The sequence below is a fragment of the Panthera leo genome, chromosome D1 (genome assembly GCF_018350215.1).
Source record: "Panthera leo isolate Ple1 chromosome D1, P.leo_Ple1_pat1.1, whole genome shotgun sequence".
NCBI classification, from domain to species: domain Eukaryota; kingdom Metazoa; phylum Chordata; class Mammalia; order Carnivora; family Felidae; genus Panthera; species Panthera leo.
Genome location: NC_056688.1, coordinates 53,526,804 through 53,553,025, shown reverse-complemented (window position 1 = coordinate 53,553,025; position 26,222 = coordinate 53,526,804). Strand labels below are relative to the sequence as shown.

General features: G+C 36.5%; 1 protein-coding gene across 6 annotated transcripts in view; it reads right to left on the bottom strand.

The window, feature by feature from the left end:
- Positions 1-26,222, bottom strand: part of NARS2 (asparaginyl-tRNA synthetase 2, mitochondrial) — a 130,144-nt gene that overhangs the window by 70,716 nt on the left and 33,206 nt on the right. For 5 of the 6 annotated variants that reach the window (XM_042904309.1, XM_042904313.1, XM_042904312.1 and 2 more), the window contains exon 6: positions 2,248-2,342. In XM_042904309.1, the coding sequence (XP_042760243.1) occupies positions 2,248-2,342 (95 nt within the window). Of the gene's footprint in view, positions 1-575; positions 647-2,247; positions 2,343-26,222 lie in introns of all 6 variants that reach the window. The other variant, XM_042904314.1, reaches the window with a different exon arrangement.

The window sequence follows — 26,222 nt, the reverse complement described above, 5'->3', positions numbered from 1 at the left end:
CAAGAGGTATAAAAAAGTCTGCACTATCTGTGCAACTTTTATATATTTAAAAATTGCTCAAAATTAGAAAGTTTATTAAAAACAACAACAAAATTAAACTTTAATATGGAGCCATAAAACCACTAAACCAACATAGATATTTTTTTGAAAAATGTTGACGTTCCAAATTTAACTACCATTTACTCCATTTTGAAAGTCCACTAAATAGGGGCGCCTGGGTGCTCAGTCAGTTGAGCATCCGACTTTGGCTCAGGGCATGATCAGGTTTGTGAGTGTGAGCCCTGCATCAGGCTCACTGCTGTCAGCACTGAGCCTGTTTCAGATCCTCTGACCCCCAATCTCTCCCTGCTCACACTCTCTCTCTCTCAAAAACAAAACAAAATTTGAAAGTCTGCTGAATAAAATGAAAGAAAAAGCAGAGGGAAGAGTAACAATTTTTCATTGGAGATTAAATCAGGCATTAATCTGAAACATGAGGTACTGCATATTAATAGTCCTAGAACTATGCATATTCAACTAGATACATTTGACTGACTTATTAGAAATACTTCAAAACACATTAAACAATACTGAACCTCCTCTTCTGCCAATTTAATCTTCTGTCAGGTTTCTCTGTACACTGTGTTCTATGGTTCATTTCACGTTACTGAGAAAGAGGAAAAATATTTAATCCACTAGTTGGTATTATAATGGCAAATACTTGGTAAATTTATATCTTTCATGTATTAGGACATTTCTGAGGGGAAGGTACTTTGCCATTAACTTTATAGATAAAAAAAAAAAAAAGAAAACCAAAAAATTAAGAAAGATTATGCAAAAAACTTGGACGTAAGGCCAAAATGTAAATAGTGTGTCCTTTCAATGGACTATGAGGACACAGACCCATTCAAATGTTATTTAATTGCTTATCAGAAAGTACTCTGCTCTATTATTCTATTTACTATTGAATTAAATATCCCAGATTAAGTAAATTTACATGTTAACTTGTAGATTTTTGTCTAGTAGAGCTGCAAATCATTTCTGTCAGGTAGAAGAGAAAATTGCAAATTAAAGAAATGGTGTCTAGGACATTATTAACCAGTTTGTAACTACCCTAGTAATCTTATTCTAAAATTCCTTTCTTAAATTGCCTATGAATACACAGCTCTTCAAATGCTCTCTGAAATAGTCTTACTCCTTTACTTGTTCCCTCAGTAATTAATGAATTGAATAAAATATTTGATACATGTTCAGTTTATATTTGTATGAGGCATGATTTTAATTAAAAAAAAAATTTTTTTAACGTTTATTTATTTTTGAGACAGAGAGAGACAGAGCATGAACGGGGGAGGGTCAGAGAGAGGGAGACACAGAATCTGAAACAGGCTCCAGGCTCTGAGCTGTCAGCACAGAGCCCGACGTGGGGCTCAAACTCACGGACCGCGAGATCATGACCTGAGCCGAAGTCGGCCGCTTAACCGACCGAGCCACCCAGGCGCCCCTTTAATTTTTTTAAAATTATGCTTTGAAAGGCATACGGAATTTTCCATGACATGCTTAACATGACCTTTTCCACACACAGCTCTGCAAATCCTACACTCTCACAGGGCTATTACAATAATAGGTTTTCTGCACAGTATTCTGATAGTCTTGTTAATTATCTGGTTATTAGACTTATCAAATAACAATTTCTGTCTCAAAGATAAATCAGAAAAAAGAATCTAAGTAAAGTATATGTTATTTTCAAGACCATGTGATCTGACTTCCAAGACTTTCTGATTTGTCATATGTCGCTCCTGATGGTTCTGTGGGTTAATTTTCTATATTTAAGCCAATTACTTAAAACATTTTTTTCTTCCATCTGTTCCAGGTACTACTTTTTTTGTTTTTGTTTTTTGTAAATGAAAGGGGCTAATACCTGGCTCTGATGTGAACTAAAACTGCCTTTACTTTCATAAACATGATTAAGTACACGTAAATTGTGAGATTTATGCAAAAAAAAAAAAAATTAGCAGAAAGAAAAAAAATCACAACTTCATCTTTCCAGTATTATATTTTTCACTAAAACCAGAAGTCTAGACTACTGTATTTTTGGAAGAAATCTGGTTATTGTGAAATCTAAATGTACTCTGGTGAATTCAAGTGAACTAATTATAAACACTAATTTCAATTTTTAGGTTTTAGCATTGGGAAGAAAAGCATTATTTCACTCTTACACAACCCATAATCAGTAGTCTATTAAAGCAAAAGAGAAAGAAAATTCTGTACCCTGACATCACTTCTAGGTGAAGTTGTCCCGAAACAGTTAAGAAAGCAGGAACATTGAAGAAATTCTCCTCAGGCACCTTAATTTTACTTGAAGGCTGCAAATGAAAAACACGAACCACAAAAAGCTATGAGATGTTTTGTTCTACTTTTTGCATTCACATACATTCTACAACTAAAAATTACAATGCAATTAAACATATGTGAGGACAAGTCATTTTCTTAAAAATAGAGGCAGTTCTTAGTATACTCTTAAAAGAGAAGATGCCTACTTGGAAAGTGCTAAGGTCAAGGAAGTTTGCTCTGTATTTTCAAAAAGTACAACAACCAAAGGGCAAAGTACTTCTGTCACAAAATACATTTCTGCATAAAAAGTATTTCTGATTGATGGGGCGCCTGGGTGGCTCAGTCGGTTAAGCGTCCGACTTCAGCTCAGGCCATGATCTCGCAGTCCGTGAGTTTGAGCCTCGCGTTGGGCTCGGTACTGACAGCTCAGAGCCTAGAGCCTGTTTCAGATTCTGTGTCTCCCTCTCTCTCTGACCTTCCCCCATTCATGCTCTGTCTCTCTCTGTCTCAAAAATAAACGTTAAAAAAAAAAAAAAAAGTATTTCTGATCGAGAGACAAGCCAAAGTAAGAGATTATGAATTAAAATTTTTAAATGTGAAGAATTAAATAATCTCTTAAAATTCTGACCTATGCTTGAGATTTGATTTTCTCAAGGGAATAGCCTCTAGAACATGTGTTGTCCTATTATTAAATTTTATTAATAATGCTTTTAATGCAGATTTTTATAAACACAGTATACACTTTTATATACGTTATTTCACTTAATTTGCACCACAACTCAGAGGTAAGAAGAGCAGAACCCTATCTTTAAAAGATATTGGGAGCAACTGGGGCACCTGGGTAGCTCAGGTGGTTAAGCGTCCAATTCCTGGTTTTGGCTCAGGTCACGATCTTGTGGTTTCGTGGGTTCGAGCCCCACGTAGAGCTCAGTGCTGACAGGGTGGAGCTTGCTTGGGCTTCTCTCTCGCTCTCTCTCTCTCTCTCTCTCTGCTCCCCCCAACTTGTACTCTCTCTGTCTCTCTCAAAATAAATAAATAAACTTTAAAAAAAATATTTAAAAGATTGGGAGCAATTAGATTTAAAGATCTTTACAAATTTACAAAAGAGGGTGCTCATTCTATTTGAAACAGGTAGGAAACAAGCCAGGCAACATTTATAACAAGCTAAAAAATTCTCTGAAGGTCAACACAATTTAAATAGTATAAATTTAAGAAAGCTTCTGGATCCAGATATGACTATTATACTCACTTTTTTGGGAGAAAATTAATTTACTTATGCTTGTACCTCAAATTGTGCATTTGTTTGAAAGTGCTTTGGTGTAACAGTGCAGTTACTATAGCAATAAAGCCTATTTTATTTTGTTTACTTATATTTTGAGAGAGTGTGTGCAAGCAGGGAAGGGGCAGAGAGAGAATCCCCCCAGGCAGGCTCCATGTTCAGTGTAGAGCCCCACGACCATAGGATCACCTAACTGAGCCACCCAGGTGCCTGAAAAAAGCCAATTTTAAATACACAATAGAGAATGTGAAACTCCTTTTAAGAGACTTAGTATCAAATACTGAATTACAGAAATACATGAAACAAAGGCCTCTTAGGGCACGTGGGGCGCTCAGTTGGCTCAGCATCTGACTCTTGATCTTGACTCTGGTCTTGATCTCATGGTCAGGAGTTTTGGCTCTGTGCTGGGCATGAAGCCTACTTTAAAAAAAAAAGAAAGAAATAAAGAGAAATGAAGGCATCTTATTTAATTCCATTGGTTCTAAAAATATTGCATATCATATATAGGCATATATGTATATGAATGAGAACTCTAGTGTAAAAATTACCAATTAAAATCATTCATTTATTTTGTAATTACTGGTTATTTTTCAAACTCACTTTGAAACTGGTCCTAAACGTCCTATCACTGCTTTTTATTTTTTTTAATGTTTGTTTATTTATTTAGAGAGGTGGTGGCAGGGGGGAGAGGGACAGACAGAGACAGGGAGAGAGAGAGAATCCTAAGCAGACTGTTCTGTCAGCATGGAGCCCAAACCCATGAACTGGGAGATCACGACCTGTGCTGAAAAGAAGAGTTGGGCGTTTACCCAAGTGAGCCACCCGGGCACTTCCTATCACTGCTTTTTAAAAATCCATCTCTGAATCCCATATTCACTGAAAGGACGTTGTTTCCAGGGACTTAAGTACTCAATACTAACATATTTGCCCTGACATGTGTTAGGATTTCTAATAAAAAAATATATTTCCTCACTCTTTACAAAGCAATTATGATTCAAATAAGGTCCAGCATATTTATAAGAATATTATACTTTCTCCTTTCTTTCACCTCTTTAGTCTATAATTTGTATTGATGTTTTACCTCAACTCCTCCTTAAGTGATTTCTCTCATTTCCTGTACATATAAAAAGTTTAGTTTTTATGACTACATTTTAGTCTTTCACTTATTAGCATTTGTACAAAAAGGAATCTGGTCCTCTTACATCTCTTTAATCCAACTTATTTAAATAGGTAAAACATGTCACTACTTCATTATGCCTTCTAATATCATATGTACTCACATACTGAAATTCATACTATGCTTTAAAAATTACTTCCTTTTATTTCTTCTATTCACTACAGTTTATACGTTACATTGATTTTTTTTTAATTTTTTTTAATGTTTATTTATTTTTGAGACAGAGACAGAGTGTGAACAGGGGGGAGCAGAGAGAGTGGGAGACACAGAATCTGAAACAGGCTCCAGGCTCTGAGCTGTCAGCACAGAGCCTGACGTGGGGCTGGAACCCACGAACCGTGAGATCATGACCTGAGCCGAAGTCAGACGCCTAACCGACTGAGCCACCCGGGCGCACCTTAATGCTTATTTATGAGAGAGAGAGAGAGAGACAGAGAGACAGAGAGAGAGAGCACAAGTAGGGCAGGAACAGAGAGGGAGACACAGAACTCTAAGCAGGCTCCAGGCTCTGAGCTGTCAGCACAGAGCCCAATGAGGGGCTCGAACCCACAAACTGCAAGATCATGACCTGAGCTGAAGTCAGATGCCCAACCGACTGAGCCACCCAGGCGCCCCACATTACATTGTTTTTTTTAAACTTCTCTATGAAGTAAGTTAGATTACCTATACATTTTACTTCAGAATGTTAAAGAGACATTACAAAACATTTTAAAAAGGAATTACTGAGAGTGATGTTGGCAAACATGACAGGATGGGTACCTTTGAAGGACTGTCCCTCCACAGAACAACTAAAAATAATGAGTAAAAACTGTCAGAATCAACTGTGGGAACTCTGGAAAACAGTCAAAGGTTTATAGCAACCAAACACATGCTGAATTAAGAGAGAGGAAACTTAAAAGTGATAGACTCCACCCAACGGCAGACTGCACATTTGTCTCAAGTACACATGGAATATTGTTGAGGACACCACATCCTAAGACATAAAACACATCTCAATAAACTAAAAAAGACTGAAATCATACAAGTTTTTTTTCCTTGGTCATAATGGAGTGAAACCAGAAACGTTAAATGGCGTAGTTGCTTAGGAAAACAGTTTGGTGGTTTCTTAAAAAGATAAAGAATTACTATACAACCTACCAATTCTACTCCTAGGTATATACCTGAAAGAATTAAAGCCGGGTAGTCAGGGCACCTGAGTGGCTCAGTCAGTTAAGCATCCAACACTTGGTTTTGGGTCAGGTCATGATCTCACAGTTTGTGGGTTCGAGCCCTGCGTCGGGCTCTATGTTGACAGCTTGGAGCCTGGAGCCTGCTTCAGATTCTGTGTCTCCCTCTCTTTCTGCCCCTCCCCTTCCCTCTTGCACGTGCATGCACTCTCTCTCTCTCTCAAAAATAAATAAAACATTAAAAAAAAAAGCCAGGTACTCAAATACATACGTGTACCTTAATGTTCATAACAGCACTATTTGCTATAGCCAGAGGTGGAAACAATTCAAATGTCCATTAATGGATAAATGAATGAACAAAATTAATATATGCAAAGAATGGAATAATATTCAGCCAGAAGATGAAATGAAATACTTATATACACATTGAAACATGGCTTACCTTGAACACGTTATGTTAAGTGAAAGTAAGACATAAAAGGCCACATATTGTACGATCTCATTTATAAGGAAATGTCTCAAAGAGGTAAATCCATAAAGACTGGTGAGAGCCATGGGTCTGGAGGAGGAAGGAGCAATGGCAACGGGCAGGAGCTTTCTTTTGGGGTAATGAAAATGTTTTGGAACTTGATACAGGTGGTAGTTATATAACATGATAAAAATGCATTAAATGCCACAAAATGTACCCTTTAAAATGGTTAATTATGTTATATGAATTCCACCTCAATTTTTTAAAAAGCATATATAAACAAGTAACTATTAGAGATGACAGGGTCAAAAACTAATAACACTGCAAATTTAAGATTTGTAATCTTAAATACTCGTTAGAAATGAAGAATAAAATATACCAATTATGCATCCAATTTGTGACTTTGCCAGTGGGTAGGACTTCTTTAACAAGATCCACCAAATCCAAATGATAAACTGAAATATGGACAATTATGTTTTAGTTTTTTAAAAATGCTTTTATTTATTTTTGAGAGACAGAGGCAGAGTGAAAGGGAGGCAGCGGATCCGAAGCAAGATCTGCACTGACAGCAGAGAGCCCAGTGCTAGGCTCAGACTTACAAACCATGAGACCATGACCTGAGCCAATGTTGGACACTTAACCGTTCGACTGAGCTACCCAGGCACCGTGACAAATTTGACATTAGCATTACGGATTTCTATTTAATAAAGAAAGTATATAAGCAAAGTCAGAAGAAGAATGACAGATTAAGAAGAAAATGTTTTCAGGGCACCTGGCTTGCTCAGTCAATAGATAATGTGACTCTTGATCTCAGGGTTGAGTTTGAGCCCCATGTTGGGTGTAGAGATCACTTAATAATAAAATCTTTCAAAAAAGAATAAAATATTTTCAGCATCTAATATTGACAAGTGATTAATGGACAGGATATATAAGGGCCTCCTGCCAAGAAAACAAGAAAATATGCCGCTTCCCAACTGGGCAAGGGATATGAAAAGAGATTTACAAAAAGGAAAATTCAAATGGCTAAGATGAAAGAGGAAACACTCAAATTCATTACAAATTAAAGAAATGCAAATGAAAATAAGGCATTTTAAGAAACATTCATTACATTTACCAGATTGACAAAAATTAGAAAGTTGTTTAATGTCAAGTGTAGGTGTAGACTCAGGGTACGATAGGCAGATTTCTAAGATGCACCCCAAGGTTCTCAACCCCAGCTTTATTTAGTCAACCACTAAGGCAGGAACTGCCAAGAAGGGATTTTGCAATTCAATTTCCAGATCAGAGAACACATGCAGTAATTTCTCTGACATCTGCCGTAGCAACATTTATCTAGATACGTCTACTGAGGCAAAGGAAAGAAAAGCAAAAAAACAAAAACAAAAACAAAAAAACCAAAAACTATTGGGACTACATCAAAATAAAAAGCTCTGCACATGGAAGGAAAAACAAAACTAAAAGACAACCTACTGAATGGGAGAAGATATTTGCAATAACATATCTGACAAAGGGTTAGTATCCAAAAAATATAAAGGACTTTACAGCTCAACACACAAAAACCAAATGGTATTCCCATTAAAAAATGGGCAGAACACATGAACAGACATTTCTCCAAAGAAGACAACCAGATGGCCAACAGACACATGAAAAGATGCTCATCATCACTTATCATCAGGGAAATGCAAATCAAAACTACAATGAGGTATCACCTCATATCTGTCAGAATGGCTAAAATAAAAAACATAAGATACAACAGGTGTTGGCAAGGATGTGGAGAAAGAGGACACCCTCTCTTGCAATGTTGGTGAGAATGCAAACTGGTGCAGCTACTCTGGAAAACTTTATGCAGGCTCCTCAAAAAATTAAAAATAGACCTCCCCTACGATCCAGTAATCGCACTGCGGGGTATTTACCCCAAAAATACAAAAACACGAATTCAAAGTATACATGCACCCTTATATTTATTGCAGCATTATTTACAATAGCCAAACTATGGAAGCACCCCAAGTGTCCATCAACAGATGAATGGATAGACAAGATGTGATAGGCGTGTGTGTGTGTGTGTGTGTGTGTGTGTGTGTGTATGTATGATGGATTTATTATATTGTAACAGTGGGATATTATTTAGCCATTAAAAAGTATGAAATCTTGCTATTTGCACAACATAGAGATACAGAGTATAATGCTAAGTGAAATAAGTCAGAAAAAGACAAATATCACGGGATCTTACTCATAAGCAGAATTTAAGAAACAAAACAAATGAGCAAATAAAAGGAAAAAAGAGAACTATAGAGAAAAGAACCATAGAGAACAAACTGATAGTTACCAGACAAGTGGGTGGGGGGAGGATGGGCGAAATAGAGGATGGGTATTAAAGAACACACTTGTGATGAAAAAAATAAAGCAATGAGCAAAAAATTAAAAAAAAAAATAAAGTGAGATGACACTTATTCCTCCTGCCTTACAGTTTATTTACTAAAAGGTCCCCCAAATACAAAAATAAAATAAAGTTCCAAGTCAGATGGCCTCAAGATGTGGAGATTTGCTGGGTGTTCCCAACCTAAACACGTGAGTCCTTTAAAAGCAGAATTTTCTACAGCTGGTTGCAAAAGAGGAAGTCAGAGATTTGAAGAAGGACAAGGATTCAACAAGCTGTCACTGGCTTTGAGAGAGAGAAGGCCACATGCAATATATTCCTGGATATATATTCCAGAAACATTTTTATACAAGTCCATTAGGGAATACACTGAAGACCATTTATGCAGCACTTTTTTCCTGGGTGTAACTTGGAACTGGACACAACCAAAGAGCCCTTAACTAGAAGAATGAGTAAGTAAAATGTGGCAGGAAAATACCACTGAATATTTTGCACCAATGAGAAGCAACAAATAAATGCACCTACAGGGACAGAATTTCAACAGAGTTAAATGGGAAAAACTAGGAAACAGAACAAGATGCATGGTACATTATCATTCATGTAAACTAAAAGCACATATAAAAGATCACTCATATTTTATGAGACTATATACACAATAAAAGATGACATATCAACAATATTAAAGTGAGTACCTCCAAAAGAGAAGAAAAAAGAATGGGAGAGGACATTGGAATAAAGAGGAAAAAATAAAACAAGAAAGGGACTATGTTGAATTGTGTTTTGCCAGCTTGGCATTACTGTCCCCATCCAAACTAAGGACTATGTTTCCTAAAATTCCCTTTCCTGCCTGGTTCCGGGTTATAGTTGGTCATCTACTATTGGAGAGGCAAGTGCAAAAGATTTGAGAGGAGAAAATAAAGCTCAAGTCGTGACTCTCAGAAGACTGTGGCAGTCTGCCCCAGTGACACACATATACTGAAGGGCTGGGTGATCTCTAGTTTCTAGCTTTTCTGTACTACTGACCAATAGTAGCTCTAAGGCAACCACCAAGTGCTGTACTGCAATTACTACAGAGTTAGGTTAGGTTAGGTTAGATTAGATTAGATTAGATTAGATTAACTGAATTAATGGCTTCAATTTTTCACACCTCTCTGTATTGGCACCCCTTAGTATATCACACCCTAATTCTGAGTTTGGCCATGTGACTCGTTTTGACTGATGGTATGGTAACAAAAATTTACAAAAATAGTAGCTGTGCATTTCCACATTCTTTCTTGGACCTATGCTACCAAACAGATCATGCCCTGATTAGGCATGTCTGAGAGACATGTGAGGTCATCTAGATTGGCCAGTTTCCAGCTAAACCATCAGCTAACCAAGTCCAACTGAGATCAGTATCACCCAAATGACCTGTAGACTCATAGGAAAGAATAAACGGTTTTGTTACAAAGTAATATGACACAAGTGCCTTGGGAAGACCAATAACGACAGTGCACCATGAATGAAAATTATGTTTAACTGAACTCAATATTGCTGAGATTAAAAGAATACACATTCGGAGGTGCCTGGGTGGCTCAGTTGGTTGAGTGTCTGCCTCTTGATTTTGACTCAGGTCATGACCTCACCGTTCTTGAAATTGAACCCTGTGTCAGGATCTGCGCTGACAGCTTAGAGCCTGCTTGGAATTCTCTCCCGCTCTCTCTGACCCTCCCCTGCTTGAGCGCTCTCTTTCTCTCTTTACCAAAATAAGTAAACATTTAAAAAGAAAAAAAGAAAAAAAGTAAAAAAAGGGGTGCTTGGGTGACTCAGTTAGTTAAGAGTCCAACTTCGGGTAGTGGGATTGAGTCCCACATTGGGCTCAGCACTGAGCACGGAGCCTGCTTGGGATTCATTCTCTCTCTCTCTCTGCCCCCTGCCCCACTCACCTGTGCTCTCTCTAAAAAACAAAGCAAAACAAAACAGAAAACCAAAAAACAAACCCCAAAATACATTTAAAATAATGTATTTTTTAAAGTAGGACTCTGAGGTACTATCAGCAGGTACTCAAATGGTACATGGGTTTTATTCCCTGTGTATTTGTTTTTTTTTTTTCCACTATGTTTTTTTGACACAGACTTCATTTATTATTATTATTGCTGTTGTGTTTTTTTTTTTTTTTCAACGTTTTTTATTTATTTTTGGGACAGAGAGAGACAGAGCATGAACGGGGGAGGGGCAGAGAGAGAGGGAGACACAGAATCGGAAACAGGCTCCAGGCTCCGAGCCATCAGCCCAGAGCCTGACGCGGGGCTCGAACTCACGGACCGCGAGATCGTGACCTGGCTGAAGTCGGACGCTTAACCGACTGCGCCACCCAGGCGCCCCTATTGCTGTTGTTTTAAAGTAAGCTCTATGCCCAATGTGGTACTTGAACTCATGATCCTGAGATCAAGAGTTGTATGCTCTAATGAACGAGCCAGCCAGGTGCCCCATTCTCTGTGTATTCTTTATCACATAAACATTAATGATTTTATCTTTTGTCCTATGGTGGCATGGATTCCTTTGATCGGCAGCAATAAAAAAATTTAAAAAACAAGAACAAAGTATGGAACAAAGTCAAATACCAGGAAGAACGTTGGTGGTTACACTGCACTACCTGTAATGAAAACAGTTGAGGGAAGGCCAAGAGAAGAGAAGGCCAAATGATCACTGAGTTCTTTGAATAGGGAATGAATTTATACATCTTAGTATATTAAACACCTAGCACAGTGCCAGAGACCAGTAATTGTTCCAAAAATGCTTGTTAACCAAGAGTGATGTCAAGTGTGAGTGGAGGGAGTTAGCCATCAGAAATCAGAAGAGACGAAGTCTGATAAAAAGAAAGCAAGGAAAGGGGCGCCTGGGTGGCTCACTTGATTAAGGGATTGACTCTTGATATCTGCTCAGGTCATGATCTCATGGTTCATGGGTCCAAACCCTGCATCAGGCTCTGTGCTGACAGCACGGAGCCTGCTTGGGATTCTCTCTCTCCCTCTCTCCCTGCCCCACCCCAACTTGCACCCTCTCTCTCAAAATAAACGAAACATTAAAAAAGAGGGAAAAAAAACCAAGCAGCAAGGAAAGCACAAAAGGCATATGTAGCACATTTAGCCATAAAAGCTTCTAGTAAAGTGTCATGGCTTTGCTGGTCTAAAAGATACCTTTGGGCACTTTTAGCAGTATGTTTGTTTACAAACATAGGTACTGATAAGCAGAGTACTACAAAGAGGAAGTATTTCTTATATTAACTTTTATAATTATACTGCTTATAATTAATTCTCTGTTATTTCCTAGTAGACCTGTAAATAGATGTTTACCATGTCTTTCTTTAATGTCACCCCAATTAACACCTACAAGAATTTTTATTTTATTAATTTATTCTTTATTTATCATTATTATTTTTTAAATTTAAATCCAAGTTACTTAAGATGTAGTGTAATAATGATTTCAGGAATACAATTTAGTGATTCATCACTTACATATAACACCCAGTGCTCATTCCAATAAGTGCCCTCCTTCATGCCCCTTGCCCATTTAGCCCATCCCCCCATCCAACACCACACGAGCCACCCTGTTTGTTCTCTATATTTCAGAGTCTCTTGTGGTTTGTCTCCCTCTCTGTTTTTATATTATTTTTGCTTCCCTTCCCTTCCCTTATGTTCATCTGTTTTGTTCCCTTACGTTCGCCTGTTTTGTTCTCAAGTTCTACACATGAGTGAAATCATAGTTGTCTTTCTCTGACTTATTTTGCTTAATATAATACACTCTAACTCCATCCACATTGTTGCAAATGGCAAAATTACATTCTTTTTGATCACTAAGTAATATTCTATTGTATGTACATATATGTGTGTGTATGTATATGTGTGTATATATATACATATACATACACACACCACATCTTGTTTATCCATTCATCTGTTGGACATTTGGGCTCTTTCCATACTTTGGCTATTGTTGACAGGACTGCTACAAACACTGGGGTGCATGTGCCCCTTCGAGGCACTCTGTATCATTTGGATGAATACCTAGCACTGCAATTGCTGGGTTGCACCTACAGGAATTTTTAAAAATACAAAAGGTAGAGAATGTATTTTGAATATATGGTTGTATGGTTAAAGTGCTTAGAGAAAATTTTTCATTTTTTTCAGAGAAATAAATTATGTGCCTACTATGGCTCTATCTTCCTCCTATCCACTCTGACTCACAAGCACATAATTTGCAGGTATCTTTTATAATTAAATGCCATTTTTGGCTAGATATAAAAAGACATATTCTTGGGGCACCTGTGTGGCTCTGTTGGTTAGTTGTCTGGTTCTTGACTTTGGCTCACATCATGATCTCATGGCTCGTAGGTTTAAGCCCCACATCGGGCTCTGCGCTGGCAGTGCAGGGCCTGCTTGAGATTCTCTCTCTCACTCCCTTTCTCTCTGTCCCTGCCCCACTCAGACACACTCTAAATAAAGACATAACCTTTAAAACAAAACAAAGACATATTCTCTCTCCTGCCAAGCTTACTCAACACCATTCCCCTAAGTCTGACATCAAACAGGAAAATTTAGAAAAAATCTGATCAATTTCATCTGCTTCTGCATTCTCATGGATGTGGCTCACTCAGTTCCAAAGAGGGTATATATCTATTTATTTTCTTAGATACCCTTAACTCTGTAAACCAATCACTCCCACTCACCTATGCGACAGTTAATTTCCTTCTTTCTTTAAACTTGCAAGTCTTAAAATTACCCAAATTTACACAAAGCACTAGGAGAACCATAAGTTTTAAAGTAAAAATTAAACATAATACTAAAAATCACACGTTTTATTTATTTCTAAAAGTTTCTGAAGCAAAATATTGAGTTGGGTGACATTTGATTGTTTACTTTCTATGCTTTTCCTGTATTTTTAAAATTACAAAAAAAAACCACAGATCAATATTTACAGCTCTTAAAAATGTCCAGCATATAACTGTCTGATCCCCATAAATATCAATACTTCTCAACCTATTTTCTGCAAGCACAAAATAAAGGTTTTTTAAATTCAATTTCACCATTTTTGTTTTGCTTAGTGACCAATGTTCTGTAAGTTTTCCTTAAAAGTTCTAGTATTTTACCTACAAGATGCATTAGTCTTATGCTACCCTATGAATATAATTATTACAACTTCTGCAAGGGAAAATGACTTCTATGATCCAAAATAATCCCCTTAAAAATAAGTTTTCTGAATCTCTGAATATTGTGTTTCTGCTGTATCTTAAAAAAGAAAACAAAGTAACTAAACTAAATGTAATTAAAGAAATAAAGTAGAAATTAAAGTACTTTATACACTACCAAAACACCATAATGCCAACATCATTAAGTATGAGGCAAGTAATAAGATACCAAGCATTCTTCCTGGTTTATGTTTGGAAATATTTTTCAAAATGAATAAATGCTCTGATTCTAAAAATTTATTTCAATGTACAGTACTTTAAAAAAGTGTCTTTATATTCTTTTACATTTTATTATTTCTCCCAAATAAAATACTCCTAGTTTGAAAGAAATATGTTCAAGGTGGGTTAAAAGTAGATGAATTATGTACTATAATTCTAAGATTATGGAAATTACTACTGATGTGCTGGAGATACTACAAATTACCACAGCATTATTATCCCCAAATTCCTGGGGGGATAAACATATATTCACATCACACCATCTGCCACAATGTAAATAAAATTCTGCAACTTATTTCTGGTTGACACAATGACATAGCTACCAAATTGACCTAGGACCATTTACTTCAATGATGTAAGATACAATCTTTGTAGTATAGCTGAGGTCTCTTTCTGAGCCTTTAAGTTCTAGCCCCCGGTTTATTTATGCACCAATAACACTCTAATTTAGATGCTTTATAGCATATTCTAATTTCTGGTTATTCCACCAATTTTATGAATTTTTTATTTTTTAAAAAATTTTTTGTTTAAATTCCAATTACTTAACATATAGTGTAATATTAGTTTCAGGTGTACAATACAGTGATTCAACACTTCCACACATCACCCAGAGCTCATCACAAGTACACTCTAATCCCCATCACCTATTTAACCCATCCTCCCACTAAGCTCCCCCTGGTAACTATCCATTTGGTCTCTACAGCCAAGAGTCTGTTTCTTGGTTTGCCCCCTCCCTTTTTCCCTTTGCTTGTTTTTTAAATTCCACACATGAGTGAGACCATATGGTATTTGTCTTTTTCTGACTTATTTCATTTAGCATTATATTCTCTAATTCCATTCACGTTGCTGTAAATGGCAAGATTTCACTCTTTTTATGGCTGAGTAATATTCCAGTGTGTGTGTGTGTGTGTGTGTGTGTGTGTGTGTGTGTGTACATTTCTTTATCCACTTATCAACTGATGAACATTTGAGCTGTTTCCATAATTTGGTTACAGTAAATAATGCTGCTATAAACATCAGGGTACATTTATCTCTTTGAATTTTATTTTTGTATTCTTTGGGTAAAAATATCTAGTGATGCAACTGCTGGATTGTGGGGTAGTTCTATTTTTAACTTTTTGAGGAACCTCCATACTATTTTCCAGAGTAGCTGTACCAGTTGGCATTCCCACCAACAGAATAAGAGGGTTCCCCTTTGTCTGCAGCCTCACCAACACCTGTTGTTTCTTGCATTGTTGATTTGAGCCATTCTGACAGGTATAAGTGAGGTGATCTTTCATTGTAGGTTTGACTTACATTTCTCTGATGATAAATGATGTTCACCATCTTTTCAGGTATCTGTTGGCCATCTGGGTGCCCTCTTTGGAGAAATGTCTGTTCATGTCTTCCACCCATTTTTTAATCAGGTTATTTGTTTTTCGGGTGTTGAGCTTGATAACTTCTTTATTGATTTTGAATACTAACCCTTTACTGGATATGTTATTTGCAAATATCTTCTCCTATTCCATAGGCTGCCTTTTAGTTTTGTTGATTATTTCCTTCACTGCACAGAAGCTTTTTATCTTGATGTAGTCCCAACAGTTTACTTTTAATTTTGTTTCCCTTGCCTCAGGAGACCTATCTAGAAAGAAATTGTACAGCTTACCATTTTTGATCACTGTATTCTTTAGCATTAACATGAATGAAGCCTTTTCCAAAGTCTCTCAGTTGAAAAATAAATTTGAAAAAAAAATTCTCAGTTGAAAAATACAGTTATCTCCCATACTTCCAGGCCCTACTTCAATTTTCAGTTGAACAAATACTTAAAGTGACTCTTATGTGCCCAGCACTAGGTTAAATGCAGGCATACAGTAGTGAATAACAAGGTCCCTGAGGAACTCCAATTGTTTTCAGTTTCATGGGTTAACACCATGAAACAAAAGTTATTTAATATGAAGCAATGATACTGAGTTTTGCTAACTTGTGAATGCATCTGGAGGAGGTTATATCAACAAAGTTCTAACTTCCTGACTCATTCATCAATGAATCTAGCACCCCAAAGGAACTTACAGAACTTTCCCCATGTTTTTTATTCTTTTAAGTGTTCAAAATTCCAATAAAAACTGGCTCACAGATTGCTGAAAAAACTGCTGTTCATTTTTATGGCTGAGGGTGGGGGTATACAAATCATGTGATCCATAGAAAATGCCTCACAAGCAGCGTCTTGGCCAAGCATGCTGAAAAGCCAGTCAATACCACCACATACATATTAGAATGGCCAAGATCCAGAACACTGATAACACCAAATGCTGGTGAAGATATACAGCAGTAGGAACTCTTTCCTGTTCATTGCTGGTGGGAATGCAAAATGGGGCAGTCACTTTAGAAAACAGTTTGGTGGTTTCTTAGAAAACGAAATATACTCTTGAGCAATCGCACTGCTTGGTATTTGCCCAAAGGAGTTGAAAACGTGAACCAAAACCTGCACACATATTTACAGCAGCTTTATTCACAACTGCCAAAACTTGGAAGCAACCAAGATGTCCTTCAGTAGGTGAATGGATAAATTGTGGTACATCCAGATACCAGAATATTATTCAGCTAAAAAGAAATGAGGTATCAGGCCATGAAAAGACATAGAGGAAACAAATGCCTATTACTAAGTGAAAAAAGCCAGTGTGAAAAGGCTATATACTATAGGATTCCAACTACATGACATTCTGGAAAAGACAAAACCATGGAGATAATAACAAAGATCAGTTGCCAGGGGTAGGGTGGAGAGAGGGATGAATAGGTAGAACACAGGATTTTTAAAGCAGTGAAACGACTATGTATGCTACTGTAATGGTAGATACACATCAACACAGAATGCTATGTTCAAACATAGAATACACAACACTAGTGAACCTACTGCAAACTAGGGACTTTGGTTGATAATAATGTGTCAATACAGTCAACAATTTAACAAATGTACCACTCTGGTGGGGGATGTTGACAAGGAGGAGGCTATGCATGTATGGGGCAGGGAGTTTATGGGAAGTATTTGTGTTTTTGCTCAATCTCGCTCTCAATCTGAAACTACTCTAAAAAGGAAAATCCATTAAAAAAACTCAAGTCAACATATAAATGGATCTCTATAATCAACATGTTATATCCTTCATTTGCCAAGAGAAATGGTCTCATTTCTATCAGTCTCAGCAAATGTAAACAAAAGAGAGATAAAGGATTCTTCACACAGGACACAAGTAGCACCAGGAAGCTGTAGAGGTTGTCTGTGTTCAGACAGGGCATATCTTGATCTTTACACTGGCTTGTTTATCACAAATATGAGAATCAGAAACAGGAATGTATTTATTTTTTTACACTTTGTAGATGTGCCCAAAGGTTTCAGAATTAGATAATAAAACTAATAAATAAATAAATCCTGAGGAACAGAACTGACTTAACTATCACCTCATTATTTAAGATATTCCTTAGCTGGAACTTTTAAGCTTACTACACTAGCAATAAGGAATATAATCTCACTTGATATAAACAAAAAATTTAATTTGTGAACATGTTAAAACTTTAGAAAAGACAGTTTTTGATGCTGGGGTTGCATGGTTTAATGCATTAAAAAAATAGGTAATAATTTACTTATGAGGCAAAAATGCCATGTTTCTAAGTAAAAGCATTTGCTGAAACAACACTAAAAAGCTGCTAATCTTTTTTCTTTAACTTTTCTATTGCAACACATACCACACATGCAGAAAAGTACAGAAAATGAACAGCTCCATGATTTATCACAAAATATATGCCTCAATGACTATTACCCAGCACATAAAATAGAACAGTAAGAACATATGACAAAACTCTAGTAACCCTGCTTCCAATAACTCATCTTTTTTTTTTTTTTTTTTTAATTTCTGAAATGTTTATTCATTTTTGAGAGGGAGCGAGACAGTGTGAGTGGAGGAGGGGCAGAAAGAGAGGGAGACACAGAATCTGAAGCAGGCTCCAGGCTCTGCACTGTCAGCACAGAGCCCAACACAGGGCATGAACTCACAAACTGTGGGATCATAACCTGAGCCAAAGTGGGATGCTTAACTGAGCCACCCAGGCGCCCCCCAATAACTCATCTTTCCTCCCAAAATGTTAATCTAACCACCAAAACCTTACATTACTTGTTTAAGAAAAACTAAGCCCCAAGTTAACAGAAGGGAGGAAATAACAAAGATCGAGTGGAAATAAATGAAATAGAAACTAAAATGACAACAGAAAAGATCAATAAAGCTAAGAGCTAGTTTTTGAAAAGATAAACAAAATAGGCAAACCATTAGCTAAACTTACCAAGAAAAAAGAGAGAGGGCTCAATAAATAAAATTATAAATGAAAGAGGAGACATTACAACTTATATCGCATAAATACAAAGGATTATGAGATTACTATGAATAACTATATGCTCCCAAATTGGACAATCTAGAAGAAACAGATAAATTCCTAGAAACATACACCTACCATAAAGAAAAGTAATCAAAAGCCTTCCGACAAAGTCCAGGACGAGAGGGTTTCACTGGTGAATTCTACCACATTTAAAGAAGAACTAATTCCAATTCTTCTCAAACTCATCCAAAAAATGAAAAGGAATACTTCCAAACTCATTTTACAAGGGCAATATTACCCTAATAATGCCAAAGCCAGGCAAAGACACTAGAAGAAAAGAAAATAATAGGCAATATTCCTGATGAACATGGATACAAAACACTTAACAAAATATGAGCAAACCAAATTCAACAATACGTTAAAAGGCCATACACTATGATCAAGTGGATTTATCCCAGGAATGCAAAGATGGTTTAATATCCATAAATCCAACAATGTGATATATAACATGAACAAAATGAAGGTTAAAAATCATATGATCATCTCAACTGATGAGGAAAAAGCACTTGATAAAATTCACCATTCTTTCATGATAAAAACTCCCAATAACTTGGGTATAGAAGGAATGTACTCAACACAGGGCCATCTATGACAAGCCCACAGCTAACATCATACTCAGAAATGAAATGTGGAAAGACTTTCCTCTAAGATCAGGAAAAAGACAAGGGTGTTCACTCTCATCACTTTTAAACAGCATAGTAATGGAAGTCCTAGCCAGAGTAATTAGGCAAAAAAGGAAAAAAAGAAAAAAAGGCATCCAAATTGGAAAGGAAGAAGTAAAACTGTCAATATTTGCACATGACATAAGGTATTCTACATGGAAAATCTTAAAGACTCCACAAAAACAACTGTTAGAATAAATATTCAGTAAAATTGCAAGACACAAAATCAATATACAAACATCTGCATTTTTATACATCAACAATGAACTACTGGAAAGAGAAATAAAGAAAATAATCTCATTTACAGTTAGAACAACAAACACCCATGAATAAATTTAACCAAGGAGGCAAAAGATCTGTACATTGAAAACTAAGACACTGAAGAAAGAAGCTGAAGAAGACACAAATAAAAGATCCTCCATGCTCATGGATCAAAAGAATTAACATTGTTAAAATGTCCATACTCCCTAAAGCAATCTACAGATTCAATGTAATCCCTATAAAAATTCCAATGGCATTTTTCACAGAAACAGAAAAAATCCCAACATTTGTATAGAACCACAAAAGACTGAATAGCCAAAGCAATCTTGAGAAAGAAAAGCAAAGCTGGAGGCATCACACTTCCTGGTTTCCAACTATATTACAAAACTATCAAAACAGTATGCTATTGGCATAATAACAGACACATGGATAAATGGAACAGAACAGATTCCGGAAATAAACTCATGCATAAATGGTCAATTAATTTATAACAAAGGAGCCAAAAATATACAATGGGAAAAGGGTAGTCTCTTCAAGAAATTGTGTTGGGAAAACTGGACAGCTACAAGCAAAACAATGAAACGAGACCACTTTTTCCACAAAAATTAACTCAAAATGGATTAAAGACTTGAACACCAGACCTGAAGCTGTAAAACTCCTAGAACTTCAACCTAGAGGATAAGCTCCTTGACAATGGTCATGACAATGACTTTTTTGGATTTGGCATCAAGAGCAGAGAAACCCAAGTAATACTATATCAAACTAAAATGCTTCTGCACAGCAAAGGAAACCATCAACAAGATGAAAAGGAAACCTATGGAATGGGAGAAAATATCTGCAAATCACCTATCTGATAAGGGGCTAATATCCAAAATAAACAAAGAACTCAATATAACTCAATAGCAAAATAAAGAAACCAATTAAAGAATGGGCAAAGGACCTAAATAGACATTGTTCTAGAGAAGACATACAAATGGCCAACAGGTACAAGAAAAGGTGCTCAACATCATTAATCATCAGAGAAATACAAACCAAAACCACAATGAAATAGCTGTTAGGATTCTATTACCAAAAAGATAAGGGATAACAAACGCCAGGGAAGATGTGGAGAAAAGGAAACTCAAAATTTTATGTTTGCTGGTGGGAATGTGAACTGGCAAAGCCACTATAAAAACAGTATGGAGGTTCCTCAAGAAATTAAAAATAGAACTACCATATGATACAACAATCCTGCTTCTGAGTCTATATCCAAAGGATATGAAATCATTATCTCAAAGAGTATCTCCATGTTCGTAACAGCATTGTTCACAATAGCCAAGGTCTGGAAATAACTTAAGTGTTTGTCAACAGATGAATGGTTGTGAGATGTATAGATGTGAGATGTCATAAATTTGTGAGATGTGTGTATTTATACACATATATACACACGCATGCACACACATACACAGGGGAATATTACTGAGTCTTAAAAAAGAAAAAAAAAAGAAGAAGGAAATCCTGTCATTTGCAACAACATGGATGAAACTCGAAGGTAACATGCTAAGGGAGAAAGCCAGACAGAGAAAGGCAAATACCTCATGATATCCCTTAAATGTGGACTCCTAAAAAACAAAAATCCAAAAAAACCAAACTCATAGAAACAGAGAGTAGGAAAGTGGTGGCTAGCCAGTGGGGAAAATAGGGAAAGGATGGTAAAAGGGTACAAACGTTCAGTTATAAGATAAATAAGGTCTGAGGATCTAATGTACGATATGATGACTACAGTTGATAACACTGTATTATGTAATTGAAATTTGCTAAGACAATAGAATTTAAATGTCCTCCCCACCAAAAAAGGTATATAAGTAAGGTGGTACATGTGCTAATAAACTTCACGGGGGGAATCCTTTCATAGTGTGTAAGTATATTGAATCATCATTTACACTTTAAAATATCTTACAATTTTAGGTGTCAATTATACCTCAGTAAAGCTGAGAAAAAAGCTTTAGATTACTTTTGTTTCTGACTTTATATAAAGGCAATCATACAGTATGTTTGACTTCATTCACTCAGAATTGTACTTAAGCGACTTATCCATGTTGTTGTGTGTTTTGCTGAAATTCATTTTTATTATTGTAGAGTATTCCATTCTCTAATTTTTGACAATTCACCTATTCTGTTGATAGACATTTGAACTGTTCCCACTTGAAGCTAGTATGAATAATACTGTTATGTACATTTTTTAATGTCTAGTGACATGCATTTACATGGAGAACTGTTGAGAATGCCTATCTTTGACATTAGCAGATTATGCAAACTGTTTTCCAAGTGGTTACACCAATGTCCTTTGCCACCAGCTGTGTATAAGATTTCACACTGTACTGTATCAAAGTAGTGATGATTCTCAATAGGTAGTCTGTGGTTATGTGGGGTGGGGTTTCTCAAGATCTTTTCAGAAAGCTCATGAGCTCAAATTTGCCATATTATCGTCATAATAATAGAAAAGAGCTGTCTTTGCCACTCCGTTGATATTTGCACTGATGGTGCAGCAATTGCATAATACTACCGGCATCTCATTCAAATCATGGCAATGGCACCAAACTATAATAGTAGCCCTTGTATTCTTCACCACCTGCATTCACAATGAAAACAAAAACAAAAACAGAAACAAGCCAGTTTTACCTAACAGTGTCTTTGATGGGGGTGCCTGAGTGACTTAGTCTGTTAAGCATCTGACTCTAGATTTTGGCTCAAGTCACAACCTCACGGTTCGCGAGTTCGAGCCCCAAATCGGGCTCTGAGCTGGCAATGTGGAGCCTACTTGGGATTCTCTCTGTCCCTCCCCAGCTTGGCTTGCTCTCTCTCTTTCCCAAAGTAAGTAAGCTTTGAAAATAGTAAAAAACAACCAAAAAACAAACAAACAAAAAAAACAAAAACCAAAAATAGAGTGTCTTTGATGAAGATGTTTTATTTATTAATTTTGTTAAATCTTGACCCTTAGTACAAGTCTTTTTAGTATTTGGTATGACAAATCAAGAAGTACACATAAAACACTGAAGCGGGGCATATACTGAAGTACAAATGCTGTCTCGGGCAAAAGCAGTGTGTGATTGAGCTGAGAGTTGAACAAGCTACTTTATTTCATGGAACACCAATTTTACTTGAAAGAGTGATTAACAGTCTTGGATATTTGGCTGACATTTTCTCAAAAATGAATGAAGGAAAGCTATCATTGCAAAAAAACCAAGCAACAGTATTTTTTTTTTTTTCCCAATGATGAAATTTGAGCTTTCAAGCAAAAATTAGGATTTTGGAAAATGTGAATCTGCCACTGTGAGCTTGATAGCTTCCTTATATTTAAAGACTGTTTCGATGATATTTAGAGTGGATATTAATAAATTTACATATGCCAACGTTTAAAACAACTGTATAACTCAGATAATATTTTCCAATAACAAATACATGATGCTACAAAATTATACATGGGTAAAAAGATCCCACGTATATTACTCAAATTGTAATACAGATCAAAGGATTTTAATGTAACAGTACGAAAGGATATAAATATATTGGTTATACAGGCATACCTTGTTTTATTGTGCTTCACAAATATTGTGGGATTTTGGTGTGTTTTTACAAATTGAAGGTTTGTGGCAACCCTGCAATGAGCAAGTGTATCGGTGCCATTTTTGCAACAGCATTTGTTCACTTGGTGTCTATGTCACATTTGGGAATTCTCGTAATACTTCAAACATTTTCATTATTATTATATTTGTTATGGGAATCTGTGATCAGATCTGTAATTGTTGTGGGATACCACGAACCAGCCACATAAGATGGTGAATTTAATTGATAAATGTGTGTATTCTGATTGTCCCACTGACTGGCTGTTCCATCTCTCTCCCTCTCCTCAGGCTTCCCTATTCCCTGAGACATAACACTGAGATTAAGCCAATTAATAACCCTACAATAGCCTCTAAGTGTTCCAGTGAAAGGAAGAGTGTCACATCTCTCACTTTAAATCAAAATCTACAAATGATCAAGCTTAGTAAGGAAGGGATATTGAAAGCCAAGGCAGGTGGAAAGGCAGCTCTCTTGCACCAGTTAGCCACCTTGTGTGCACCTGTGCGCATAGGAAAAGTTCTTGAAGGAAATTAAAAGTGCTATCCAGTAAACGCATAAATAATAAGAAAGCAAAACAGCCTTATTGTTGATATGGAGAAAGTTTTAGTAGTCTGGATAGAAGATCAAACCAGCTACAACATTCCCTCAAGCCAAAGTCTAATCCAGAGCACAGCCCTAACTCTCTTCAATTCTAGGAAGGCTGAGGAAGCTGCAGAAGACAAATATGAAGCTAGCAGAAGTTGGTTCATGAGTGTTAAGGAAAGAAGCCGCCTCCACAACATAAAAATGCAAGGTGAAACAGCAAGTGCTGATACAGAAGCTACAGCAAGTTATCTAGAAGATCTAGCTAAGATAATTCATGAAAATGGCTACAATAAACAGATTTTCAATGCAGATAAAATAAGCCTTCTGTTGGAAGAAGATGCCATCTAGGGCTTTTGCAGCTAGAGAGAAAACAATGCTTGGCTTCAAAGCTTCAAAGGACAGGCTGACTCTCTTGTTAGGGGCTAATGCAGCTGGTGACTTTAAGTTGAAGCCAGTGCTCATTTACCATTCCTAAAATCCTAGGGTCCTTAAGAATTATGCTAAATCTATTCTGCCTGTGCTCTATAAATGGAACAACAAAGCCTGGATGACAGCACATCTGTTTACAACATGGCTTCCTGAGTATTTTAAGCCTACTGTTGAGATCTACTGCTCAGAAAAACAGATTCTTTTCAAAATGTTACTGCTCATTGACAATGCACCTGGTCACCCAAGAGCTCTGATGGAGATGTACAACAAAATGAATTGTGTTTTCATGCCTGTAAGTAACACAACATCCATTCTGCAGCTCATGGATCAGGAGTCACTTTGATTTTTAAATCTCTTTCTATAAGAAATACATTTTGCAAGGCTATAGTTGCCACAGATAGTGATTTCTCAGGAAGACTGGGGCAAAGTAAACAGAAGACCTTCTGGAAAATATTCACCATTCTAGATACCACGAACAACATTTGTGATTCATGGGAAGAGGTCAAAATATCAACATGAACAGGAGTTTGTGGATTCCAACCCTCAAGGATGACTTCATGGGGTTCAAGACTTCAGTGGAGGAAGTAACTGCAGCTGTGGTAGAAATAGCAAGAGAACTAGAATGACAAGTGGATCCTGAAGATGTGACTTAAGTGCTGCAATCTCATGACAAAATGTGAACAGATGAGGAGTGGCTTCTCATGGATGAGCTAAGAAAGTGGTTTTTTGAGATAGCATCTGCTCCTGGTGAAGATGCTATAAAGACTGTTGAAATGACCACAAAGGATTCAGAAAATTACAGAAACTTACTTGATAAAATGACAGCAGGGTTTGGGAGGATTGACTCCAATTCTGAAAGAATTGTGAGGGTAAAACGCTAGCAAACAGCACTGCATGCTACATAGAAACTGTTCAAGAAATGAAAAGTCAACTGACAGGGGCAGTTTAAGAAACTGCCACGGCCACCCTATCCTTCGGCAACCACCACCCTGATCAGTCAGCGGTTGCCAACAACATCTAGGCAAGACCCCTCACCAGCAAGAAAAGGTTACAATTCACTGAAAGCTCAGACAATGGTTAGCATTTTTTAGCAATAAAGTATTTTTAAATTAAGGTGTTTTTTTAGACATAATACTAATGCACACTTAAGAGACTCGTGTAGAGTGTAAGCATAATTTTTACATGCACAGGAAATCAAAAAGTTCATTTGACTTGCTTCATTATGATATTCACTTTACTGCAGTGGTCTGGAACTGAACCTGCAGTGTCTCTGGGATATGCCTGCAGTGTGAACTGGGAAGGGCATTCCAGGCATAAGCAAGAGCCAAGGAAGAGATCAGTACGTTATAATATCAGTACAGATTCTGCAACATAACTAATCTTTAAAAAACTACCATTTGTTCAATTGTGATATTAAAGAATAGCCACAGAAATCTGAAAAGACTACTAGAATACTCCTTTTCCAACTACATACCTATATGAGGCTAGATCTTAATCCCCTTCAACTAAAACAACACATTGCAACAGAGTAGATGCAGACAGAAATAAGAGAATCCAGATGTCTTATATTAGTCAGACTTTAATGAGATGTACAAATATAGAAAACAATACCACTTTTCTGAATTCTTTTTGTTTTAGAAAATACATTTATTTTTCATAGAAAATATTTTATTTATGCTAAAATAATGAGTCTATAAGTAACTTTACATGAAGTAATAAAAATTTTAAATTATTCTCAGCTTTGATTTCTAATGTGGCAAATATCAATATACCTCATATAAACAAAAGCTTGTCAGGGTCCTCCATAACATTTTAGTGTAAAGGGGTTTAGGGAATGCTGTACCAAAACAATTTGTCTCCCCTAAGAGGAAACAAAGTAGGTTACTTAACACAATCAAGGCCTAAAAGAAAGCCTTAATAAATAGAAGATGTCCAAATAGAATTATAGGCAGAAGTCTCACCGTCTTCAATACTGAAATCTTCCAATCAAACCTCAAGCCTCCTGCCAGAATAATCTTTATAAAACTGAAATTTTGATTACTCTGAAAACAACACAA